Source organism: Pteropus alecto, unplaced genomic scaffold (assembly GCF_000325575.1).
Source record: "Pteropus alecto unplaced genomic scaffold, ASM32557v1 scaffold131, whole genome shotgun sequence".
Taxonomy (NCBI): Eukaryota; Metazoa; Chordata; class Mammalia; order Chiroptera; family Pteropodidae; genus Pteropus; species Pteropus alecto.
In genome coordinates, this window is record NW_006434709.1 from 22547650 (window position 1) to 22559661 (window position 12012).

General features: G+C 33.8%; 1 protein-coding gene across 2 annotated transcripts in view; it reads right to left on the minus strand.

The window, feature by feature from the left end:
* The window catches only part of MTA3 (metastasis associated 1 family member 3), a 113232-nt gene that overhangs the window by 34220 nt on the left and 67000 nt on the right, over positions 1-12012 (minus strand). For both annotated transcript variants that reach the window (XM_025045163.1, XM_025045162.1), the window contains exons 6-7: positions 6439-6541; positions 3561-3660 (exon numbers count right to left, since the gene is read on the minus strand). In XM_025045163.1, the coding sequence (XP_024900931.1) occupies positions 3561-3660; positions 6439-6541 (203 nt within the window). The remainder of the gene's footprint in view (positions 1-3560; positions 3661-6438; positions 6542-12012) is intronic.

The window sequence follows — 12012 nt, forward strand, 5'->3', positions numbered from 1 at the left end:
GCCTAATCCAAGGCAGACAAGAACATTTAAAGCCACGCCATTTTAATGAGAATGAGACAGAACAGGTAATCTGGTAGACAGGACTCCCCAGCAGGAGTCAAGAACAGATCCAAACCCTGTCTCCGAAACCAGCTGTACAAACATGCCAAAATACAATTTCCTGAGACTCTGAGTACACTTCTGCTTAAAAAGATAACAATTATAGTAATAAATAATTTAAGATAATAGATGTAATATAAAAGTGACCTCCAAATTGCTAAATACTAAAGGAAACCAAACAGAAGAGATAAAAACACTGGAGGATCTGAAAGCACCTGCCTAGAAGGAGCATAATAACCATGTATTGTAAAAGATACACCCAAATGATATTTAAAGTAATTAAGGTATATAGGTTGTGTCTTCTTTAAAATGCTTCTTTTATACATGGCCTTCATTGACAGAGACAGTTACCGAATCTTGAAAACTGTCCTCTTCCAAAAGAAATTCGTCTGCTGTCCCACCAGTCACCAGCAGTGAGAAGCAGAGTTACTGCACCTGCAAGCCAAGAGTCCATACACCTGCTGCTCACCTGGCAGACACATCTTCAGGCAAATCAGTCTCAACTGTTCTAAGAGCTTTGTACCACCTCAAGACATGACTTTCCACTCTCGGTCCTCAGACAAAATAGAGAGAATCTGCTGTGCTATGACAGGGATAGTATCCCCCGTTATAATCTGGGAAGCATTATCTCATAAGAACAATGTTAAACCACAAGAGACTGGGCTTCCTAAATAACCGTATAGCTATACAAGACAAGATCATGCAACATTAGAAAAAAAAACTTTCCAGGTTCTTATAATAGTGTTTATGTTATAGTGTTAGGGAAATATGGGGGGGGGGGGTTGAGGCAGAATAGAAGACTGTTCTAAATGACTTTGTGTTCAAAACAGAGTTCACATGGGACTTAAGGTCTTATCAGTTATCATAATTTATTATAACGTGGTGCTTGTGCAGGGACAAGATATATAGGTCAATAAAAAGAACAGATTAGGAATCCAGAAGCAGATCTAAGCATATCTAGGACCTTGAAATAAGATAGAAGAGGCATTACAAAATCATGAGGAAACAACAAATTTAATAAAAGGTGGTGGGATGATTAATTTTCCATATGGAAAAAATGTTAGACCCCCAACTTTATTCTTAAAAATAAACTAGATATACTTACAGTCTTAAATATGTATAAAATGTTAAAACTAAAAAAAAATAGAATAATATTGCAAGTGAAGATCAGACAAAGGATATAAATCCAAATTACAAAGAAGAAAAAAACTGAAGAGCTATAAACATATGAAAACATGCTTAAACTCACTAGGTAATCAGGTAAGTACAAATTAAAATGAGATAGCATCGAGTTTGTAAAAATGTTAAGTCTAAAAATACCAAGTGTTGAAGACAATATAAGAAAATGGATGGAGAAAGGAGAACACTCATTAAGTACTTGTGAAATTACAAATTTCAACCAGAAAAATCTGGCTGCATGTGGTCAATTTCAAAATGAGGACTGCCCTATGAATCATGTGAATTACTATTTCAATTGTAGTTCTAGCCTAGAAAAGGCTCACACGCATGTGTACAAAGGGAAATGTGTTGTAAATTTCAATGCAGCAAAAGAAAAATGTTTTTAAAGCACTTCAGATGTTCCTTGGTAAAAGAAAACATAAATAATGTGGTACAGTATTCTATAAAATACTACAAATACTACAAAGTAGTTAAAATGAGTGAACTAGGTATGTATTTATTAACATATCTAGATCTCAATAAGCAAATGGCAAAATGTTAGAGTAAATTTAAGCACACACAAAACAAATGATTATGTTGTTTGTGGATACATGAATACATAGTAAAACTATAAAAACAGACTATTATACATAATAATGTGTATTATGTATATATAATAATACAGTGGCTACCTCTTGACAGGAGGTAGGAGTGGTGAGGGTCATAAGTACAGATGAAGGAGGCTGAATAGGACTAGGGGGAAAATATTAGAGACTTCAACATTAACCCTAATGGTTGAAAATTATTTTAATGCAAAGAATTAAACTATTTATTTTAGGTGGTGTTATGTGGAGTTTTATTACATTATCCTCTGTCCTATTGTGTAATTTGCTATTATTGTTTATAATGCAAAATAAATGGCTAAAAATCAGCCAGTAAAGAATATTGTACTCTGGGTAATGAGAACAAAACTTTTTTTTGGCTCCTGCTGTACTGTATTTTTCAATTTTTCATTATAAGCATACATTAATTTTAGAATTGGGAAAATTTGGGGGGGGATGAAATATTTTTGAACAGAAAAATATATATGGTGGTGATTACATTCCATGGAGTTCTGGTTCATATAAATATCTGTCAACAAGATTTTGAAGGTTTTTACACACGTTTATCCATATTCTTGCTTCTTTGGTAGAATAAAAGTTTTAGACAACCTATTTTGAAATCCCTAAACATTTATATGAAATATTACTGTACCAGTGAAGAGAACAAAATTTGCTTCTATAAACAACATTCTAGTCTTTAAAAAGGATAAAGAAAGACTCCATAATGGCTAAGACTATGAAGGCTTTCATCACTATCTATAAATGTACAAAAATACAAGAAAGCATTATAGGAAACAAATTTGGTGTACATTCCGGTATGAATTTTTACATTATTATGATATTTTGTGGGAGGCATGTTAAATTAGAATATAATGAGAAAGTAATAAAATCTATCATTGTATTCTATTCTATGAGAAAATAAAATTGAAACTTTTATTACATGTAATATTGGTCAAATAACCTCACCAAACTTCAGTTTTATCTATAAAATGAGCAACCTACCATGCCCATCTATCTCAAAGGGTTGTGGCAACTGAATATAGTAATTAACTTCAACCAGCAAAAAACCTGCAGATCTACTTTGCTGAAGGGCACAGAGAGAGAAGCAAGTGCCAAGCCCAATGCCCAGCTAGGCATTAGTGGTATAATTAAGCTGAATACGGGCAGCTTTATTTGATCACCAACAGAAAAAAGAAATAGTCTTAGAAGATGGCAGCCAAAATGTAATGAAGTAATGTAAGAAAGTAGAACCTCTTTCTAATGAACAGACACAAAAACTTTAAATACTGGTACTGAATAAAGGTCATGACAAAAGAATAACTCCTATAACAATGGTTTCAAGAAGTGAAATCTTTTACACTTAAAAAACTGTAAAGCATTATGTATGCTTTAGGTAATAGATAGAATGCATGAAAATAACACAGAAGTGAAAACAAATGGGTGTGAATGTTAAACTGTGTTCCCCAAAATATTTGTTACCATTTTGTACTTATGCCATGAATAGTCATTCTTATTTAGCTCACAAACACAAGAGAGAACTTAAGAATTAGACACGCCAGTTAACCAACATGCCAAGCCAAATCAACCTTGCAGTCAGCAAGGCTAAGAGCCAAAAAGCTCTTATGTCTACAACAATGCTCTTATGGTAAAATTACACAAGTAGCAGAAGAAATAACCCCAAAATTTCAAAAAGCGTCTTACCAGGGTAATGTCTCGAGAAGCTGCAGCCGCACTCATATGCAAACTAGGCTGCCTTACAGAACTGCTGCAATCAAGGGCTCGAGCGAATGTCCCAACAGCACTGAATAAACCACAAAAACAAAAAGGAAAAGTCAAGGCTCTATTCTTTTTTTCTATTTAAAGTAATACATTTAGGTAGTGAATGAAAACCATAAAAGAAAAATCAAACAAGTTCTTGGATATTTGAGAATCTGCTATCAAATAAAAAGTATTTTCTATATGATTTAAAAATTGAGAAGACAATTCACCATACATGAATCATTACATATAATTAAATTAAGAAAAAGTAGGATTGAGGAATAAAGAAGAGAAAGATCTATTTTTAAACACCATGACGTAAACAATTTGGTATTGAAATGTGCTCAAAAAATGAGAAGTAAATTAGCTTACAGAGTTTGACTATTACTGCAAAGCAAGTACTGACCCCTCCCACCTTTTTTTAGCCCAAATTGTGAAATCTCAATAACATTTTTTCTTTAAAATATCATCAACCTCTTCCTAAGGGCTCATTTCCATTTTAAAAAAAATTACCATGACACTATCATCATTTAATGATTTGGAAGGACTTCCCATAGGTAGAGAACCCTAACTTTAAGAGACAAAGTATGAAATGAAGTTAAGACTTGCCGCTTGTTGCCCGTATTTTAAACACATTAGCTGAGGAAGAGATTTCTTAAACGTTTTAATTAAAATACAACACGTGTGCAGAAAAGTACACATTGTACAGCTATTTAATTATGGCAAAGTGAAAGCATCCATGTCACCAACATCCAAGTCAAGAAACAGAAGGTAACAGTACTCCGGAAGACTCCTTCTGGTTCATTCCGAATCACTACTCCTTCCCTCTGCCCCCAAACAAACCACCATCCTAGATTCAAACACTAAAGGTTAATTTTGCTCATTTGAGACCTTAACTAGAATCACACACTATGTACACTTTTCATGTCCATCTTCTTTTGTTCAAAATTATTTGTGGATTCACGCATGCTGCTGGCTATAGTTGTGTTCATTCGTTCTCCTTGCTATGGAGTACCTTTTGTATGATGCCCTACCCCCAACTCCATTCTACTGTTGATGGATATTTGTTTCCAGTTTAGGGCTACTATGGATAGTGATATTCATATGCCATCTGTATACGTACCTTCTGGTGCACAGGTGTGGATATGTATTTAGGAGTGAAACTTAAGGTACATGTATGTCAGATGACAGCAAACAGTTTTCCAAAGCAGCTATACCAACTCATACTCCCACCAGTAGGATGTGAGTGCTGGTTGCTCCACCTTATCACCAATGCTTGGCACTGTGGGTTTTTACATTTTAACCAGTCTGATGGGATGTGTAGTGTTTTTTGATTGTGGTCTTAATTTATATTTAGATTTTTAAAAAATCAAACAAGATACTAGGTGACTCTCCTTGGTGCCTCTCATCCTGGCTTCAAGGAAAAAGGAAACACATGGCCCTTGGCAATCAAGGAAAAAAGAAAATGATAATCAAATCTTGACACTGCAATATCTACTAAATAGAACAAAATTGGGGGCCAGTGTTTCCACCAATGATTCATTTCTACTCTTAAATCTTCAATCTTGTCTATCCCACTGACTTGCTCCTCCCCAGCAATGTACATCAAGTCTCTTCATTTAATCATTTAGTGGCTAGGTACATGGGCTCTGGAGTCAGAATGTGTAGCCACCAATACGATGTGTAACTTCCATGGTAACAGGAACTATGAACAGTGCTGTCTAAGACTGGGTAAGGCTCTTTTTCCACTGCATTTTGAAAAAGTTCAAGAGAAAATCAGAGAACATAATGAAGACCTTTGTAATCATGTCTGGATCTACCTGATTCCAATATTTTGCCAAGTTTTTTTTTTTTAAGGAAATAAATATTTTAAATTTTGTTATAGCCCCCTATACACAGTCCCAGAACTCATACATATATGTAATATGCATATGCATACATATGCCCATTGAGAAATAAGACACTGTTCACACATTGTAAAACTTTTTATAAGTGATCATAGTGTATGTATTCTCACTCAACATTATTTTTGATTTATCTCTTTGGTACATACAGCTCTCATTCATTTTAATTGTTGTCAAGTAATATTCCATTATTGAGTTTACCTATAGCTCTCATTCATTTTAATTGTTGTCAAGTAATATTCCATTATTGAGTTTACCTCCATTCATCAATTGCTTGCTGGCATATTTTTAGGTTTTTCCAATTTTTCCACTAATACGATGCTATGATAATCTCATTTACCTTCTACTTTGCAGCAATTCCCCCATGAACATCATTTACTTCTATAAGTAAAAAATAAAAATAAATTTTTATCCCATTCATTTTATCAAGAGAAGAGGAAAAGAGGGTGGGCAGAGAGGAAGTGAGTAAGCCAGGCAGCAGGCTTAGATCTCTCAGGGGAAAGCCCGATGCTTAGCAATGGGCCTCCCCATTGCATGGGAGGTATGGATGCAGTGAGGGGGATTCGAGGCACGCATTATTACTGGCACCTGAAAATTCACTGCTTTAATTAAAGTTATAGGATTTTAAGTGTTGAATTTCCTCGTTATATGTTTCTGTATTGTTTACATTCATACAAGGAGTATTTAGTAATAAATTAGTGGAATCTTAATTAGTAAAGTTTAATAAATCTATTTTCATTTTTAAAACTAATGATAATAAACTATATTATTTAGGAAGTGGTGTGATATATATTTGGCTTTATTTCAAAACTAGAAAAAAATATGACCAATAAAAAACAAGTAGAATATAAAGGAAATACATATAAATTCTTTTATATAAAGAAAAGATGTTTTTGACTCAATAGTTCCAAACTCACCGTGCTACAACTAAAAACTGGTCAATCTGTCGATCTGTAAGTGGACTATTTGGGTCCCACACTTTAACTTCCAATTTTGACTGCTCCCTCTCATCTGATTCTCCTGTTCGAGAACAAAGGAAACAGAGTCTTGTTACAAGATACACACACTGTCATGCACAACTGGTGACTGTAGTCACCACGGCATTGAAAATGTAAGGCAAATGTTCATGGTTTCAGTACATTCTTTCAGACAACAGATGTAGAGCACTCTATAAAGTGAACACTGATAATAACACAACCAAACCTTAACCATATAACATTTTCAATTAGTCATTTACATGTATTTCCTGGGTACCTCTATGTGTGAGTCACTAAGCTTCATGCTAAGGGATATAAAGACCAAAAAAAAAGAAAAAAAAAAAAAAGAGAGAAGCACTCATGCTGCAAGATGCTTAAACTATGATAAAACTTACACATAAATAACTATAATAGAAGTGAAAAAAACAAATGTCACAAAATAATGTATACTTTCTGAAGACTACAGAAATCCTTTCAAGCTAGCTAAGAACTAAAAGGTACGAATGCACTGGCAGAAGAAAAGGACTAAGAAAATAAGAAATGAGAACATGAACAAAGCCATGTCATAGACAGAAAGGTAGCTCATTTTCTCAGGAGTACATTAAGCGGGATGAGAAGAGATAGCTAAAAGAAGTAGATTACGAGCATGTTACTGAAGACACTGCATAGATTTTCTGAATAGGGAGGTAATGAGAAGCCCCTGCCTTCTTGGGAAGTGAAAGACCAGAACTAACCTTCACATCTCACATTTAGCAATGGTATATAATTTGTTCTACAGAGATACCTGATGAAGACAGACAGACTTGGTATTTACAATGATGACAGAGAACAAAGAGAGAAGATTTAGGAATGTCAGGCCTGTATCCAACAGGTAGATTTCAAGCCTTAAAACTATATGGACAGTGGTGGCATTCATAGAAAAGAAACAAACAGGAGGTGAGTAAGGGCTGAGGATAATGTAGGATGCTGTGTTTTAGGAATATCTCAAAAAGAGATGTAACAATCAAGCAGGATTCAATGTCAGGACAAAGGACAGTAATGGAAAATAGACTTAGGAGTCGACAGGAATTTTGATTTACAGCTATGGATTTCCTGTTAGGCTGGGGACTTTGTTTTGGGCTTTGTTTTGCTTTTGAATCACTCCATCCATAATATTAGGCAGTGCCTTGCACTGACTGACATACTATGAAGTTAAACATTTCCTGCTAACTGACAAACCCAGGCTATGGGCTTCTTGTGTGTTCAGTCCAATACAGGAGCAAGCGGGCAGCATCAATGGCTTAAACAGAGAAAGGGGGAGGGCAGAATCAGCCATTTTGTCTGCAACATCCGAGGTGAGCCACTCCTGTCAAGTGGGGACTTGCCCATCCTGCCCTTGTTTGAAGGCAAGTAACCAGAGAGCAATTACTTTCCCAAATATAAAGAAGCACAAGCAGAACAGAGAGTAGCAGGCCAAAGATTTCTAAAGTATTTGAAAGTACTTCGTTTTTCATTGTTTCTGTTTACAATTCTCAGCATGCTGAGCCAAGACATTCAACATTACGCTCAGTTAAAAACAGAAAAATATGCAAATTGTAGGAAACTTGAGAAAGAAGAATGACACAATTACACTTCCCTGTATCTTCAAATAATATATTTTAAGTGAGATAAAAAGTAATGGTAAATGAATGGAAGGAAGGAAGGAAGGAAGGAAGGAAGGAAGGAAGGAAGGAAGGAAAATAGTAGTGGTAAAAATAAAAATTTGAAATCTTTATTTTTAAATAATACGAGACAAAATGAGAATGGTATTCAGTATTAAGCCCTTCTGTTATATACTCCAGAACTTAAAGGTAAAACTGATATTTACTTTTAAAATTCCAGTAAAATTGATATATTTCAATCCCATCCATCCATTCTGCAGCACACAGCAGTAAGAGAATTCAGTTAAGAATTCTAAAATAAATTCTCTGCAAGCAATAAAAAACACTCCTGGATGCACTTATACTAACACCTAAGAAACAGACAATACCATGAGATGAGAACAAAAATAGCAACAAAAACAAAGACAATAAATATAGAAATGTTCTATATCAAACAGTCACTCAGACTAAACGAGAATTCTCCATTTTGGATTCACCATATAATTACATTTATATCACAATGTGATCACTTCTTCGCAGTAGCACTTTTTAAAAGCTCTTGAATAAACTTATTTAGAATCTGGTAGCTAAATTCTCAGCTAAGCCAGCAGATATCTTTGGAATGGTCTTGGTAACTGTGGTACAAGCCAGAGACTGGACTAAGATTATTAATTCCATGTTCTGGTCATGTTCATTCCAGTCACTGCAATAATCTCACTTCTCTCTTCCATTTATGATAATCTACTCAAGTCCTACACATCATCAAATAGCCCAGTTCATGAAGATCTCCCTAATATACAATCAGGCAGTTGGTAAATATATTTACCAACTGCCTGATTGTATACAGTATCTTATTTTTGCTTCATGTGTTTTTTTCTTTCATAATTTTAAAGAAATACAGATTCAGCAATGACTTTAAATGTGTTCTAACATTGCAGCTATATTTTAAGATATCTACAATATATGAATAAAGTACTTCTTCAGTATATACTCTTAAGAGCACATAATGTTGTTCAAAGACTATATGACACTGTCATCCTATAGGCCTTTTCTTGGAACACTGGAAATATTCTTGATTCTAAATATGATTAATTTTCTTTACACCAATCACCAAAATATTATACTTTTTATGTTATAGTTAATTCAGAAATATATAAAGATACCATTTATCACTATTTTTGTTTAATATTGTTCCGAAAGTCTCACCAATGTATTAAATTATGAAAGGTGAATATAAAAAACTCAATAGCATTCTAAACAAAAAACAATAATGTAAAAACACATTCATTGTGGTAAAAATGTAAAACGCTAAGAAATAAAGTTGAAAGCATGTTTATAAAAAGAAATTACTTGATGACTTGAATATAAATAAAAAGTAAAGATTAAAAATTTTAAGAGTATAATTTTTGTACAAGTAACTCAATAGGTTAAAATTAATACATTTTAGTCTTGGAAGCCAATAAAATGATCCAAATTCCAAGTCAATTCATAATTACAAAAATAATATTATTATGAAAAGAATAATAAGAAAATTAATTAAACTGGATGGGATTATAAGACATAGCAACATCAATCAAACAATGTTATACCAGCATAAAAATAAAACAGAATCAAAAGCACGAAAATAGACTAGATCATAAAATTACTGGAAAATTTAAGTATTATTATAATTACATAAATTAATTAATAATATTACCTAATATTTATTTAGTGCTGACTATGTCCCAAGAACCCTTTACAGCAGGGTTTCTCAACCTCAGCACCATTGACACTTTGGGCCCACTAACTCTTTGAGGTGGGGCTGTTCTGTGGATTACAGGATGTTCAGCAGCATCTCTACCACGACCACCTGTGTGACAACCCAAAAAGGCTACAGACATTGTCTAATGTCCCCTGCATATCAAAACTGCCCCGGGTTGATAATTACTGTTCAGATGGCTGCAGTCAACACCTGCTTACACTTAACTGTCATAGGTTGATGTTTTTAATTTGGGCAACATTCACCACATTGTTGAAAAGCACATTCTACAAAATTACACACTAAAAATAATAGGGTTTACCAAAAAAAAGGACAAAACTCTGAAAACATATGCAACTTGGTAACCAGAGCATTCAAAAAAAATAAAAATAAAAGTAACAATCATAATAAAAATACTAATGCAGCTAAATCTCCACTGATATTTGTTTTGCACCAAGCACAAAGGTCAGTGGACCTTTTATCTCCTTAAACTTTGGACTCATGCTTCCTCCACTAAGATATAGGTCATTGTACACAATTTCAACAAAATTAAAAATAGAATCCAAGGTGCAGGGTTTTTTGGATACTGGGGAAAATATCTTCATAGCCCCTTCATTTGTAACTACAAGCTGCTCCATATAGTTTTAATATAGTACAAAGTGCTACAGATTTTGAGGCGACTAAATCAGCCACTACTTTTACTAAAGGAAGGCATTTCAGTAGAATTTCCGTCTATTTTCCTTAAACTGTCTGTGAGAATACTTGCTTTCCTGATTGCTGGAGAAAGTCGCAGATAAACTGACCCAACTTCCACATTATACTGGCATTTTCCTATTTACCAAATGCATATGGGCTAATCCAAATTTAAAAACCATGTGTTACAGCAGAAGGGACTGTACTACTTTAACTCTAATTCTCAAAGATAGAGACTTCCTGAAGTTCCCAAACACTGATGAGTTATTTAATTAGCAGTAGATAGTAGCAACCAGGAGAGAAGCAATTGTGATAGCTGACAATGGGTGTCAGGTGCTGTGCTAACTGAATTACTTCATTTGATCATCACAGCACTATTATGTATGTATATACATTATTATTCCCATTTTAAAGAGGAAGAAATGGGAACTAAAAGGGGTTAAACAGTTTTCCCAAGGTTACTCAGTTAAAATAGCAGAGCCAGGTTTTATCCAAACTTGTGAATCTAGAGTCACTGTAGTTTAATAATTTATGTTACTATTACACTTTCTAAGAGTTATAAATTTTAATTTAATATGTAAATAGATTTCTTTCTTAAATTTTCAGTGTTTCAATACAGTGAAATAATTATTCAAAACTTTGCACATTATATCTTTTTCTATGGAAAATTCTGTGGGTGCTTTACTCCAATTCAAAAGAAGATTTAAAATCTCACAGAAACCTTTACCTTCTTTTGCAAACTACATACTGATCTTTCCAGATCTCAAGAGTTCATCAGATGGTGGGCAGCCGTAAATTAATTTAAAAATTCTAAAGTCACAAAAAGATTTATTCACTAGCAAGACAAATGCCACAACAATCTCTTAGAATCCATCAAGACACGTTCACAAAGAAAGCAAGCTTATAATATATTCTGGCATGGTGCTGATGCTGCCACCTACTCAGGATATTAATTCAAGTTCTGCAGCCCATGCCAATGCAAACTGGAATCTGGCTACTGGTCAAAATGTACCCACTCGGAGTATCAAAAGGGTTAGTAGGCAGAGACTGCAGCAAGTCCTAAATATCTGTTCTGGAATATGATGTTTTCTACTATTTAATTTCCCTGAAAACAGGTCCTGGCTACATATGACAGTTTCTATGATGGTAATGTCCATGTTTTTATATGAGGTTTAATTGCCGGTATACTTACTTGCAGTCCTACATCCTCTTCCCTAAAAATATATTAGTGAAAAAAGAAAAGAGGTTCTTTAAGTCTTGCATCTACCTGACTGCTTGATTACAACTGGAAAGAAAATTTTAGAGATGTTAAATGCTTTAGGCTGATATAAGAGTCCAAAGTGCTTTCTTTAACTATAGTTTAAAAAAAAAAAAATGTGTTTTTCTTTGTTAAAGTTGAATACTTACAAATAAAGCTAACAAATTCTAAACCTAAAAATAAGCTTAACCAAAAAAAAAAAAAAA